We start from the raw sequence: 14,438 nt of genomic DNA on the forward strand, positions 1-14,438 counted from the left end.
CGTGGACACTTCATGCGTCAAGAATAGTGTGTTGATAACGGTGTATTGATAACGGTGTATTGATAACGGTGTATTGATAATGGTGTATTGATAACGGTGTATTGATAACGGTGTATTGATAATGGTGCACTAATAATGGTGTATTGATAATGGTGTATTGATAATGGTGCACTAATAATGTTGTATTGATAACGGTGTATTGATAACGGTGTATTGATAATGGTGTATTGATAACGGTGTATTGATAACGGTGTATTAATAATGGTGCACTAATAATGGTGTATTGATAATGGTGTATTGATAATGGTGCACTAATAATGTTGTATTGATAACGGTGTATTGATAACGGTGTATTGATAATGGTGTATTGATAACGGTGTATTGATAACGGTGTATTGATAATAGTGCACTAATAATGGTGTATTGATAATGGTGTATTGATAAGGGTGTATTGATAATGGTGTTCTAATAATGCAGTATTGCTAATCGTGTATTGATAATGGTGCATTCATAATAATTCATAATAATACTGTATTGATAATACTGCGTTCATAATGCTGCACTAATAATACTGTATTGATAATGGTGCACTAATAATGGTGTATTGCCAATGGTGTATTGATAATGCTGCATTCATAATAGTGCACTAATAATACTGTATTGATAATGGTGTATTAATCCTGATTAATGGTGTTGCATTAACAAAACTTTATTGATGATGCAGTATAAAGGCTGTATTGATAATGCTATACTGATAATGCTGTATTGATAATACTGTTAATAATGGTGTATTGATAATGTTGCAACAATGTATTGATGCGGCTGTATTAATAATGCTCTATTAATGATGCTGCATTGATGATGCTGCATTGATGGTGCTCTATTGATGATGCATTGATGCTGCTGCATTGCCAATAGCCTCAACACGGCACTAAAGGCTTTGGCTTCATCCACAATAACAATTATTACCATTTATTGTAATGATCGCTATTTATCATTATCATTATTGCTGTTATTTATTAGCCAGGCCGGGGCTGGCTGAAGGGCAGCGCTGTGGGGCTCTGGGTAACCGCGGCTCTGCCTTCCCCAGACCAAGCCCCAACCGCGACCGAACCCGGGCCTCAGAGGCTCGAAACACCCCTAAAATGTCCCCAAAACGCGATATTTCACCCCAAAACCGGGCCCAGAGCGGGACCGCGGCGCGAGCACAACGCGCATGCGCCGATAAAAGAGGCGGTGCCTCCGCCATCTTGTCCCGGTACCTGAGCAGCGTGAGCGATGGGGGGGGGGGGTGGTGTCGTTGGCTCTTAAAGGGGGCACGGCCCCGGGGTGGGGCCACCGCGGGATGCGATGGAGCGCGGCCCCGCGGGGGAGGTTGTGCGGCGGCGGGGACGGCGGCGGCGGGGCCGGGGGAGCGGGACGGGGCCTCGGCCCCCCCTTCCCTTCCGTTCCCTTCCCGTCCCGGCCGGTTCCGCCGTCCCCGCTGCGGCGGGTGTCCCTGCATGACTCCTTCAGACCCTCCCCATGGAGCCGGGCTGCCTCTCGATCCCACTGTCCCATCCCCATATCCCACATCCATCCATCCATCCCCCTGCATCCCCCCATGGAGCTGTCCCATCCCCATATCCCACATCCATCCATCCATCCATCCCCCTGCATCCCCCCATGGAGCTGTCCCATCCCCATATCCGTCTCCATATCATCCATCCATCCATAATCCCCCATGGAGCTGTCCCATCCATATCCCACATCCATCCATCCATCCCCCTGCATCCCCCCATGGAGCTGTCCCATCCCTGTATCCGCTGACCCCTGCGTCCCGCAGCCGCTCCTGATGGATCCGGGCCGTCCCGCCCGGCAGCGTGCTCCGGACTGCATCCGCCGCCAGAAGCGCCGGGAGCTGGATGCGCGGCGCAGCAAGTGCCGGATCCGCATCGGGGGGCACCTGGAGCGCTGGTGCCGCCTCAAGGAGCAGCTCGGCTTCGCCCTCCATTCCCAGCTCGCCCAGTTCCTCCTCGACAGGTCCGTGCCGGGCGCCGCCATCCCTCGGGATGGGCAGCGGGAAGGGTCAACCCCGCTCATTCCCCTCTTCCCATCACAGGTACAGCTCCCACAGCTGCGTCTGGAGCCCGGGTAGGTGCCCCCCACCCCACCATTAATGGGGTCCGGGAGAGCTTTATGGTGAAGGGAGAAGGTTCCCGTTGCGTTGAGGTGCTGGGCTTGGCTGTGGTGGGGTTCTTGGCATTCCCAGCTCTGGTTTTGAGGGAACTCTTTGAGAATTTGGGCATTCCAGAGGGTGGGAACCTCACCCCTGCAGGGGAAGGCAGAGGGACCCCCACGGTGCCCCGTGATGGAGACCCTGGGGCTGGTCCTCACCCATCCCTTGCTCTGGTGCCCCACAGGCGAGCCGGGTCCCGGCCTCCTCCACGCCGAAGCCCTGCAGCGCCTCGTGGTGCTGTCCCACGGCCACGGCCAGGAGTGCGGCTTCGTCCCCGACGTGAAGGCGCCGGCGCCGGGCAGCGCGGCCCCGCTCGTGTGGGAGTGCGTGGCCGGGCACAGCTTCTCCTGGGGGGCCCCCGGCAGCGAGGAGCCCGGGGGGGCCCCGGGGGGCAGTGGCCGCCGGCGCTCGCTGCGGCGCGCGGGGAACGGGGAGCCTGGAGCAGAGGGGGAAGCTCCGGCGCCCGCCCCGGAGCAGAGGAAAGAGCGGGGAGCTGGCGCTGGTGACACAGGTGAGCGCCGCGTCCCCTTTGCCACCCTCATTGGCTTCTTGGTGCCCCATCTTTGACCTCTCTCCCGTCCCATCGAGCACCTTCCCGCTGGGATCGGGGGTGTCCCAAGCCCTGCTGAAAACCAGGGGGAAAAGTCGGCTTTGGGGTTTCCATGTTCCCTGTAGCAGCCTCTTGAGAAGAGGTTGAGCTTCTTCCAGTAGAGTCACAGAATGGTTCGGGTTGGAAAGGTCCTTTCCAGAACTAATGATCCAGAACTGCATGGGTGGCACCAGCCAGGTCCTTTCCAACACCTCCAGCTTCCCAACCCTACTGCCAGATCCATTCCCCATCCTCTGCGTCTCCCAACATCCCAGCTTCAATTTACTGCTCCTGTCATCTTGCAGCGCCCCAGGTGCCAGCAGAGACAGGGACCACGCGGAAGGATCACGGGAGGTGAGTGGTGCCACACAGGAATCTTTCCCCAGGGAAGAAGCTTGGACCCCTCTATCCCATTCCTTGGTCATTGTGTTCCCGCAGCGCACTCATCCCAGAGGAGAAGGTGAAGCAGGGGCCTGAGCCCCCGGAGGAAGAAGAGGAGGAGGAGGAGGATGAGGACTTCGCCGAGGACGATGACCTGACCTACACGGATGACCTGCGTGATGAGAACTACCACCCGTCCCTGGACAGGTGAGGAGCACTTGGAGCTGCCGGGAAGGAGCCTGAGGACTGGGATCATCCCAGGCTCAGACCCTGCACCTCTGCCACCCTCCTGTGCTGCCCTCGCAGGCGGGAGGAGATGGGAGCAAGGTCCTTATGGCACTTAAATGAGGGCACCTTCTCACTGTGTCTGAGGGTCTTTGCCATAGCCAACCACATCTGTATCCCACCACATCCAGCTGTGTTTCCTATCCCAATCCTCTCTTCTCCCAGTGAGTCGGAGCTGCAGCGGCGACCAAGCCAGAGCAGAGCCCCCAAGAACCCCATCAAGGAGGAGCAGCCCCCAGAGGAGCTGAGCCTGAGCAGCTCCAGCCCATCCGAGGAGAAGAGTGGACGAGTGAGGTGGGTCACGGCGCCGTGTTCAGGTGGGGATGCTGGGGATGGGCATTGGGTGCTCGTCTTGGGGTACCCAGCTCTCCATGGCCACTGAATGAGTGTTTTGGGGATGCTGGTGGTGCTTCCCATGCCGAGGAGCCAGGTAGGAACCATCCAACCCAGTGCTATTGGGTGTTCAATCTGGGACACCGCATGTCCCAGGGTGGTTTAATCCTTGTCCTTGTGATGCTGCTGTCACAGAGCAGAGCTTGTTGGGTGCTGGGGCCTGCCAAGCAGCTTCACTATGAGGGGTTTAATGAGTCTTCGTCTCATCCACTGCGTCTTGTGGAGCTGGTCCTGGGTGGTTGGAGATGTGCTGCTGGGGCAGGGGTGCTCCTGGAGGGGCACAAAGACCCCTTAAACCACCACCATGAAGCTTCTGAGCAGCCTGGAGGTTGTAGCAGCAAAAACATCCACCATCCATGCATCCATCCCTCCATCATCCATCATCCATGCATCCATCATCCATCCCTCCATCATCCATGCATCCATGCATCCATCATCCATCCCTCCATCATCCATCCATCCATGCATCCATCATCCATCCCTCCATCATCCATCCATCCATGCATGCATCCATCATCCATCCCTCCATCATCCATGCATCCATCATCCATCCCTCCATCATCCATCCATCCATGCATCCATCATCCATCCCTCCATCATCCATCCCACCCCTCCTCACCTGGAGAAGCACAGACACTACTCTCACTCATGGATATGGGGCAGAAGTGAGGTTGCCCAAGGCACAATGACGCCGATGCTGACTCCATCTGCAGCCTCTGCTAAGCGCTGCTCTTTGCACTGAGGGTTGGGTTTGATCCTGCCTTCCCAGCCTCGACATTCCCAGCTCTGTCCTGAGCTCATCCCTTTATTGCTGGCTCTTGCAAGGGTGTTAAGGAGAGGTTGGTCTCAGTGCTGAAGCCAGAGGCTGGCCCATGTTGGGGCTGGCACAGAAGGAGCTGGCTCCTTCCTGCACCTTGTAACAACAAGGAGGGGGTCAAACTCCCCTTTTTCACTGGAATGAGCATGTTCACCTCATCCTGCTCCATGCATCCAATGGGAGACGGGACCAGCAGGCCCAGGCGTAAGTACCTGCTGCTCCACACGGGAGCCTTTTCACTCGGACATGGGATTCCTGCTTCCTTGTGGTGCTCAGCACCCTTCCTGCCTCCTTCCAGCTCTGGAAGCGCCTCCTGCTTGTTGGAAGAGTGAAGATCCAGGCCCAGCAATGGAAAACGTGATGGTAAAGCTGGATTTGCTTTTCTCCTCCCCTTGCCCGTCGCTGCGCTACGGGGCACCAGCTCCCACATTATTCCACCTGAGCTCTAGGCTGGATTCGGTTACAGGGATGCTGTTTCCCAGCCTTTGGTTCATTTCCCCCCTTTTCCTTGTTGCAGCACCTGGAAGAACGGAGCTAAAATGCCCTCTCCTGAGCCCTTGGCATGTTCATCCCAAAGGTAACCCCATCCTGAGCTCAAAGCATGTTGGAAGAGGTTGTGGATGGAGATGCCCAGCCCCGTGCTGAGGCTGAGCTGTCTATTGCAGTCTCTTTATTCTCCCCCCACAAGCAGTCCTGGTTTTAACACCCTTTTCCTTCATTCCAGGACGGGAGCCCGGAATTCCCTATGGATAAATCATAGCTCAGATGAGGCTGGTGTGAGGTTGACACCAACCTCAATGCCCTGGGACATGCCCAGACCCATGTGAAAGGCTTATAATGAGCAATAAAGAGCATACTCCCATTTCTAACGCCTCAAAGGTGCATTTGTCAGCGCCGCTTCCCGCTGGGATGGGGAGAATCCCTCAGGATGGAGGAAACAGCAGGGAAAGGGTGGCCAGGGGCTGGTTTCAGTGTGGGCTTCGCCTGTGGGGGGACAAGAGCCTCACTCCAGCCCCTTCTCTCCCATTGCAGCTGCAAGAGGCGAGTGCGGGCGAGCAACGAGGACGTGGCGCAGATCGGCCCCAAGAGGATCCGGTGCGTGGGGCCAGGAGCTCCATCCCCTTCCCGTGTGCTGGAAGCCAGCCTCTGGGGCCGGGAGGGAGGAGGACCTCATGGGGGACCAGAGCATCCTCCCCGACGCTGGTTTCCCACCCTGTATCCCATAGGAAGGCCGCCAAGCGTGAGATCCTTCTGTGCGACTTCGAGGGCTGTGGCAAGATCTTCTCCAACCGCCAGTACCTGAACGTGAGGCATCCCCATGGGGCAGGGTTTGCCTTGTTGGAGGTGCTTTGGGTGCTGTCCCAGAGCTGGAACGGGGCAGCCTGGCTTGCCCATGGGGCCATAGGACTTGTTGGCCCCATGTGTGCAGCAGCCTGAGGGCGCTTCGGTCCCACCTCACACTTCAGGGGGGTGGAACGGGGCCCTTTGGGCTTCCTCCAAGTGCATCCTCCCGTCACCGACCTCTCTTCTCCCCGCACACCAGCACCACAAGAAGTACCAGCACGTGCACCAGAAAACTTTCACGTGCTCAGAGCCCAGCTGCGGCAAATCCTTCAACTTCAAGAAGCACCTCAAGGAGCACGAGAAGCTGCACAGCGGTGAGTTGGGCACCTACCCCCCGCCATGGGGCTATAGCTCCCCTCCTAAAGCACATCCCAACACGTCCCTGCCTGCCCCTGAGCCTGGATCTGCTCCTGACCCCTTGTTTCCTCTGCTCCCAGACAAGAGGGACTACATCTGCGAGTTCTGTGCCCGCTCCTTCCGCACCAGCAGCAACCTCATCATCCACAGGCGCATCCACACAGGGGAGAAGCCTCTGCAGTGAGTACCGGTCCCACCACAGTGAGCACAGGCTCTGGTGCTTTCTCCTCAGTGCTTTTCAGCCTGAATTCATCAGGTTTTCAACCCAAGTTGAGTTTCTTGGCTCCATGCCAAGAGCGAGAGCCAAGGTCCTCAGGGCTGGCTGTTAGATATTGCTTTGCCTCAAGGTTTGGGGTTGGCTGAGCTCTGAGCAGCAGCTTCAGCATCAGCTTCAGGGTGGGCTTGGTTTGGAAGAGCTGAGTAAGATGGGATTTAAGGAGAGCAATAAGATGGGCTTAAGGAGAGCAATAAACTAGGATTTAACAAGAGAATAAGATGGGATCCCTGGCAGTGTTCAAGACCAGGCTGGACGAGGCCTTGGGTGATATGATTTAGCGTAAGGTGTCCCTGCTCACAGCAGGGGGGTTGGAACTAGATGATCTTAAGGTACTTTCCAACCCTAACTATTCTGTGATTCTATGAGGGCAGTAAGATGAGTCCTAAAGGAGAGCAGTAAGCTGGGATCTAAGCAGAGCAATAAGCTGGGTCCTAAAGGAGAGCAATAAGATGGGCTTAAGGAGAGCAATGAGCTGGGATCTAAGGAGAGCAATAAGATGGGTCCTAAAGGAGAGCAATCAGCAGGGACTTAAGGACAGCAATCAGCAGGGACCCAAGGAGAGCAATGAGCTGGGATTTAAGGAGAGCAGTAAGCAGGGACGTAAGGAGAGCAATGAGCTGGGTCTAACCAGAGCACTGCCCCGCCTTGCCTGGAGGCTGAGCCACCTGTGCTGTGCTGCGGTGTCTTCGCTAAGCCCCCCATTGCAATCCCAGCGCCGAGCTGAGGTGGGCCTGGGTCCCCCTGGTGCTCAGCACCCCGTGAGCCCCGTTCCTGCCTCTCTGCCCCATTGCAAGGTGCGAGGTGTGCGGCTTCACGTGCCGCCAGAAGGCCTCCCTCAACTGGCACATGAAGAAGCACGGCGCCGCCGCCGGGTACCAGTTCTCCTGCGAGCTCTGCGGCAAGAGGTTCGAGAAGAGGGACAACGTCGCGGCCCACAAGAGCAAGAGCCACCCCCCCGGCGAGCGCCCAGCACCGCCGGCCCCAGCGCCCATGGAGGGGCCGGCCCCTGGGGCCATGCTGGGGAGCGGTGCGGACCCGGAGGAGATCCCGCCTCCCGTTGCTGAGTATGGGGAAGGGATCGGGATCCAGGATACGGGAGCATCCCAAGGCCAGGGGATGGAGGGTGCTGGCTCATAGGACGCATCCTCCTTGGACTGAGATCAGAGGATGAGGGGTGATGGACAAGGGTGATGCTGGACCCCGCAGCAGTGCCAAGAGTACAAGGAGTGGGGAAGGAACGGCGCTTCCCAGCTTCTCTGCCAAACCCTGGGCTCACACACATGGAGCTTCCTCCCTGAATCCCTCCCAACGTGAGGGTGCCAACAGCACCAGCAGCATCCTCAATAAAGACTCATTCCATGTCCAAGGGGGTTTCCCCACTTGCAGCGGCCATCTCAGTGCTGAGTTTCTATGGAAAAGAGGGGGAAAGGGAGATTTGCCCTGGTTTTGGCCAGGTCAACACCAAATCCTGAGGTTTTCCATGTTCAGCACAATAAAACGATGATGGAGGTGGAGGGGACTGAGGCCAAGGTCTGGCCTTGGACATGGGTGTTATTGATGTGGTGATGGTTCCCCATAGCCTATGAACGCCCTTTACCTCTTCCTGAGCATTCCAGGGATGCTCCGTGATACCTATCTGGGGGCACCCCCATCAACACCCTCCCCAGAGCCCCCCAAAGAGCTGACAGGGACAAGGAGAGGTGTCCGCAAGCCCCATTCACCTCGATGAGGGTGGCCGAGGACCTGAGAGCAGCTTTTCCTGCTGCAGGCAGCCCACGAAACAGGAGTTTGGGGAATTCCAGGGATTTTGGTGTTAGTTTTTTGCACAGCAACTTTTATTTCCCCACTAAACAGTGACAGGGCAGAGACAAGAAAGCATCGTGGAGCACACGAGGGTGGGCCAGGGGTTATACGCACGAGATCACATTGAAAACAAGCTTCCCCCTCCTTCCCAACGGATACAGGCTGGATTCCATCGGGCTCTACCCACAATGCAACCCTAAACTGCTGCTTCGCTGCATGTCCCTATGGCTACACTCCAAAACTCATCCCATCTCCCTCCATTCCCAACCCTGCGGATGCTCAGTGCTACTGGGGGAAGCGGTGAGGAAGGGGATGAGGTTTTGCTCTCTTGGTGCTACCAACAACGAGGAGATGAACTCGGCCCTTTCCCAAGGGGAAAGGAAAGCAAGGATGAGGTGAAAGGGAAGCTAAAAGGTGACCTGCAGAGCAACTGCATCAGGAACCAGGGCTGGGAATGGTACCTCTGCTCCTCATGCTGGTTTTCCAGCCTTCTAGAGCTTCCTGGGGTGCACAAAAGCTTTGGAACAATGCAGGATGCAAGTAACCCCTATGGGAGCTTTCGTCCCTGGTTACATCCCTGTTCACACGGGGCAGCCAACTTGAAACAGAACAGCAAACAAAACACATGGGGTTACTTCTACAACAAGAAGAACCCCACAACCAGGCTATTTCAGCCATCACCCTCCACGGCTGATGCCCCGGAGGAAGGTTTTTGGTGTGAAGACGACTCAAAACCGGAAAGCAACAAGAAAACAGCAGAACAAGGGACAATGAGGAGGTCTGGGGGGCTCTGCCTGAAAGCAGGGCAGGAAAAGGGACAGGATCCTACTTGCAGGTCACCTCGGGAGGGCTAAAGAAACTGGAGGCTCAATTGCAGAGGGAGAGGGAGGAGCCCACATAGAAGAGCCAGAAGAAGGGGAAGATCTTCTCGGTGAAAGCAGCGGTGAAGGTGAAGATCGGTGCCATGTTGTCGGCGTTGTAGAACGCCACCCACCCCCCCTCATAGTCCAGGTAGACCCCGATCTTCCTGGGCCTCTCACACAGGGACAAGGGCGTCTCTGGGGAGGTGAAAGCCTGGTACTGATCCCAGTTCTTCCCTTTCCAGTTCAATCCCACCGCCCAGATCCCCTCCTCGGGAGCAAAGTCGATCTTCTCCTTCCTCCGCACGGACTCACGCGCTGCCCCCAGCACCCAGCTCTCCCCATCTCCCACCTCCACCTCCCAGTAGTGCCTCCCAGCCACGAACCCCTCCGCTGCCAGCACGCAGAAGGAATAATCGAATCTCTTGGGATTTGCCGGCAGCTCCTGCGGTGCGCTCCGGAGCCGCACGCTCCTCTTGTCCTCTGACAGCACCAGGTAGGGGTTGGCTGTGTCTGGGTCCAGGGAGAGGTCACCTGGGAGGAGGGAAACAGGGATGTGAGCACCTGCGAGCCAAGGATCCCACTCTCCAAAGGGATTCGTTGTCTCTGCCCCACAGGAGGGGGTCACCTCCAACTTTAAGCACTCAAAGAGCTGCAGGGAACAAGGATCGGGCTCCATATCCTAATGCAAGCAGAGGAACAGGCAGATCCCTGCTGGAAACCCTCCAGCCCGCGCCATCCCAGGCACCTCCTCACTCTGGAACAGAGATTTCTGGGCTGAAATAGCATTTTATAGGATCGTGGGATGGTCTGGATTGGAAGGAACCTTAAAGCTCATCCAGTTCCAACCCCTGCCACAGGCATGGACCCCTTTCCCTAGCGCAAGCTGCTCCACACACCAGGTTCCTTCAGTCACTTCCAAGTGCTGGAATAAGCAAATATCCTCGTGTTTAAGGGCTGGTTCTGTACTCAGGGGATGCTCAGGAACTGGCTGTGAGCGGGGAACATCAGAGGCTGCTGAGAGCTGGCTCCATCCTGCACCCACCACAGAGATTGCAAAGTCCATCCCGGAGCGGATCCAACACCCAGGAGCTGGGACAAAGGTCTCTTGCAGAGTCCTCTTAAATGCCACCAGCCCCAGGGCTGCACCTCCCAGGGCCTCTCTGAGCACTGGGATCATTCCCCCTCTTCCCTTGGCAGCAGCAGCACCGGTTTTCCTCCTCTCCTGCCTGGAGAAGCCCAAACTCATGCATTAAGGACACGGAGGAAGGCGACGTGCTCACCTGTGTCATTCTCCAGCTCGAACCTGAGGTTCTCTGAGGGGAGAGAAAAAAGAAGGTCAGCTGCTGTTGTGCCAGGGGACTTGACAATCACACAACCTTGATCCCTGCTGCATGGCAAGCCACCCACCGCCACTGCTTGGGAACAGCAGTGGACAGATACCTCCAGAATCCAAGGAATTCAAGGGCAATGTGCTGCTGCTCTTGCTTTTCATGAGCAGTTGCTCAAATGGAGCTGTCCCAACAAGGGGGAAGCAAGAGCACAACTCAGAGCTGTGTTTTAAACTCAACTCAACACCAGGCTTCCATGGGAAGCACCAGCTTTGGGAGGGAACCTGTCCCAGAGCTCACCTTTGAACTCCAGCAACACCTCCTTCAGCACTGCACTCTTCTGGGAGAAGCTCTTGAGTTTCTTCTCCAGCTCTGTGAAGCCAGCCTCGGGCTTGCAGAACATCCAGCTCTCAAAGCTGGGGACAAGAAAGCAGCATTAGGCTCCCAATGGGAATAACTGAACCCCCAAGCTACAGGCAGGAAAGAAAGGGAAGGTTTGGGGTTGGATTAGTATCCTCCTCACCCAACAGCTGAGAATTAGGACTAGTTTGGGGGGTTCTGCCCCTCACCACCCAAGCTACTCTGCGGTTTCCCTCTGGGAGATGCTCAACCCCTGCCACAAGCCTGGGTTTGGGGTTGGTGACACCCTGGTATGGGTGAGAACCACAGGGGGGGAGCCGGAACCCCCAGTGTGAGCCCCAGCAAGGGCTCAGCTTCTCACCTGCTTCCAGATGGGGCAACAACCTGGAAAGAGAGGAAAACACCAAGAAAGGATAAGCTCAAAGTCTCCCAAATCCTCCCCCAAACCAGCCCCATGACTGCTGTGCTGAGAGACCAGCTCCCAGCCCATTCCCAAAGCATGGGCCCATGGAAATGGCAGAACCAGTCCGTAATTATGAGGTTTTTCCCTTCCCCTTTCCTTTCCAGGGCCGATGGGAAAACCAACGTGGTTTTTAAAGGAAAACATGACCGTGCCAAGCTGCAAACCCCACGAGGACACAGGGCTCACAGCAACGGACACCAAGCGTGGGGGTCAGCACCCTGGCAACGGATCCCGATCCCACACCCATCCCACGGATCTCACCTGCCCGGGCTGGCCCCCGGGGCTGCTCTCTCCTCCCTGCTCAGCCAGCAGCTTGTCGAGCTGGGCGATCTCCTCGGAGAGCCGGGACACGCTCTCATCCCTCCTCTTGAGGATGTCTTTGTCCAGCTCTTCCAGGCGGGATAACAGGAGCTGCTCCTTCTCCTCCAGGAAGCCCCGGAGCTCCTTGCACTCAGCCACGATCTTCTGCCTCTCCACTTCTGTTTGCTTCTGCAAGATCCCAGTGGGGAGCCCACGTGAGATGGACACCCCATGGCTGGGGGGGGGGGGGGAGCAGGGACCCCCCCGGGTACTCACCAGCAAGTCCTCGCTCTGTCTCTCCCTCTCAGCTTTGGCTTCTTCACGCCCTTTCCTCAGGGAGCTCAAGTGCTCCTGGGGCACCTCCTGCAAGGACAAAGAGCAGCTCTGTTGGGAATCCTGCCTACCTGGCATCAGGAATACAGAGGGATGGGATGGGGGGGTCCCTCCAGTGCTGCTGCTGAAACTGGGCAAATCCCATCAAACCTGGGGGGGGGGGGGTTGAGGTGGAGAACACCACGAACCCAAAGAGAGGTGAGGCCAACACTGTGCCGTGTCCTCCCCTGCCCCATCACCCTCAACCCTTAGTTTGGGGCAAGCCAAAAACTGCCCCCAAACCAGCTTGGAAACAGATACGAGGGAAGGAAGGAAGGGCAGGAAAGCAAAAGGCCAGGCTAGAGCCAGTTTTTAGCCCTCTGCAAGCATAAACCCCACAGGAAAACCCCTTTTCTGCCCCCTGGGATCATCTTTTGGGATGAGCCTTCACATCCCAGCCCCCCACGACTGCCTGAACCCCACTGAGATGGGGGGGGTTGGCTGCCTCCAAGCTGCACAGGGACTTTACCAACAGCTCACTGTTGGAAACTGCCCTTGTTTGAAGGCCTTTGGCCTCCAAGGCAGACAGGGAGATGCTTAGCAACGCTTCACAGGAAGCAGCAGGGCTTTGGGCAGCAACCAACGGCTCATCTTGTACACATACAACACAGAGCTGCAGAGATTCTGTCTGTAACCAGGGTTTGGTGCCATGGGAGAGAACAGCAACGACAGGAGAAGCAGGAGCTGCAAACAGCCCCCAGAGAGGCAAAAAGAGATGGTAAAAACGCATCAAAGCAAATTAAAAAGGGGGAAAAGCAGCAAAAATGCAGTTTTCGACAGGCTAAAGGTGCTGAATGAGGACCAGTCCCACATTTGGGACGACAGGACAACTCAAGCTCCAGCTTCACAACCACTGGAGATAGTAAGGCAGCCATCGCAGCCCCAGATTCAGTACAAACCCCTTTGGAGGCACCTGCCCCGATGCTGGTAACTCAGGAACGGAGGGGCTGTGGTTGAAGCTCCCACCCTCCGTGCCCCTGAGGCACCGGGATGGCTCCGGCTGCGCCGGTGCCACCTCCCGTTCCTCCTCCATCCGCTGCTGCGCACTGCACATGCCGCCGGCATCTTGGCTCCCCCAGGCCTGGGCTGCCCGGGGCCAGGCTCCCGTCCTCGGTAGCCTCTTCAGTACTAATTAATGACTATTTCCAACGGGGAACCCCCCCGCATGGCCCCGGGGGAGTCTCCCCTGCGCCCTATGGAGGTTCCGGGTGGTTGAACGGCTCCGGATTCACTCTGCGTCACACGGCTCGATCGCCCCGTGTTGGGCTACTCCGAGGGGAAAGTCCCTTCGGGGGGGAGTGTCCCGCTCCACTTCAAGCCCTTATTATGCACCCCCCCACCCCCTGGAGCCAGGCTCCATGTCCATTCCAGAGCATTCCTGCCCATGGAAGCAGGTTTGGGGTGTTTAACGGTATTCTGCACACTCACACCAGCGCAGGGTAATCTCGCACTGGCTGCACCCCTCCGCTCCCAGTACCTTCCCAGTTAAACCCAGCTCCGTTTTGCACCCCCATCCTCCCTGGGGTGCTGGAAAACTGAGTCCCTATTGCACAACCTGCCCCACCACACGGCTTGGCCAGGGGATCCCCATTCTGCACCCTACACCCTGTATCCTCACTGCATCCCAGGTACATTTAATGGACACGGGGAATGCATCGAGGGGATGCTTTATGCACTGGGGGATAAGCAGAGTCACCTCTGTTAAGGACAGGGAGTCCCTGTTGCACCCAAGGGCACTGGGGGGGGCTTCCCTGGTGCACTCCCATCCCGTGGGGTGTGGGGGGGGTATCCCTGTGGTTCCTCCATATACTTATCCCCTACGCATCCCCCATTGAGCGGGGTCCACCCCGCATGAAAGAAGGGCTCCCCAGTGCATCCCAACACCTCGGGGGGGGGAAGGCTCCCAGTGCCCCCCGCCCCACACTGACCTCTGGGGCATGGGCCGCCTCCTCGGCGGGCAGCACGGTGTGGGTCCGGTGCTCGCGGGACAGGTGGCAGACGACGCAGACGGCGCGGCGGTCCTGCACGCAGTACAGCCGCAGCGGCTCCCCGTGGCGGGGGCAGCGCGGCGGGCCCGGCGGGCCGGGCGGAGCGGCGGCGGGCAGCGGCGGCGAGGGCGCGGGAGGCCCCGGCGGCGGCTCGGCGGGGCTGGGCGGCAAGCCGAGCTGGCGGACGATGTGGACGATGTTACCGAGGGAGCGGTTGGGGCGGAAGAGCCGCTGCGGCACCGGCTCCCGGCACTGCGGGCAGCAAAGGCGCCGCGCCGAGTCCTCCCAGCACTGGGTCAC

At 57.4% G+C, this 14,438-nt stretch overlaps 2 protein-coding genes across 2 annotated transcripts; one reads left to right on the plus strand and one right to left on the minus strand.

Annotated features, from left to right (window-relative positions):
* Positions 1-1,236: 1,236 nt before the first annotated feature.
* LOC130597688 (zinc finger protein 692-like) lies at positions 1,237-7,798 on the plus strand. Its single transcript, XM_057406420.1, has 12 exons — positions 1,237-1,271; positions 1,826-2,022; positions 2,102-2,133; positions 2,403-2,733; positions 3,096-3,161; positions 3,246-3,395; positions 3,639-3,767; positions 5,716-5,778; positions 5,910-5,988; positions 6,227-6,341; positions 6,465-6,564; positions 7,456-7,798. Exons 2-12 carry the CDS (start codon positions 1,835-1,837, stop codon positions 7,796-7,798), a joined length of 1,596 nt encoding a protein of 531 aa, XP_057262403.1. The 5' UTR covers positions 1,237-1,271; positions 1,826-1,834.
* A 1,402-nt stretch (positions 7,799-9,200) lies between these two features.
* LOC130597690 (E3 ubiquitin-protein ligase TRIM7-like) lies at positions 9,201-14,435 on the minus strand (the record flags this gene model as incomplete). The annotated part of the gene is made up of 7 exons (XM_057406422.1): positions 9,201-9,858; positions 10,608-10,640; positions 10,956-11,071; positions 11,377-11,399; positions 11,740-11,967; positions 12,055-12,141; positions 14,079-14,435. Coding segments are annotated over 7 exons (1,371 nt in total), but the record flags the coding sequence as incomplete, so codon positions are not given.
* Positions 14,436-14,438: the final 3 nt, after the last annotated feature.

This window comes from Pezoporus wallicus, unplaced genomic scaffold (assembly GCF_028554395.1).
Source record: "Pezoporus wallicus isolate ANWC-B61680 ecotype Strahan unplaced genomic scaffold, APGP_CSIRO_Pwel_v1 contig_9835, whole genome shotgun sequence".
Lineage (NCBI taxonomy): Eukaryota > Metazoa > Chordata > Aves > Psittaciformes > Psittacidae > Pezoporus > Pezoporus wallicus.

Bases quoted from the DNA above. Each gene is read 5' to 3' on its own strand.
- LOC130597688 (XM_057406420.1), top strand. From the start codon at position 1,835: ATGGATCCGGGCCGTCCCGCCCGGCAGCGTGCTCCGGACTGCATCCGC. The intron at 5,779-5,909 runs GTGCGTGGGGCC...TGTATCCCATAG, and splicing joins ATCGGCCCCAAGAGGATCCG to GAAGGCCGCCAAGCGTGAGA. The intron at 6,565-7,455 runs GTGAGTACCGGT...CCCCATTGCAAG, and splicing joins ACAGGGGAGAAGCCTCTGCA to GTGCGAGGTGTGCGGCTTCA.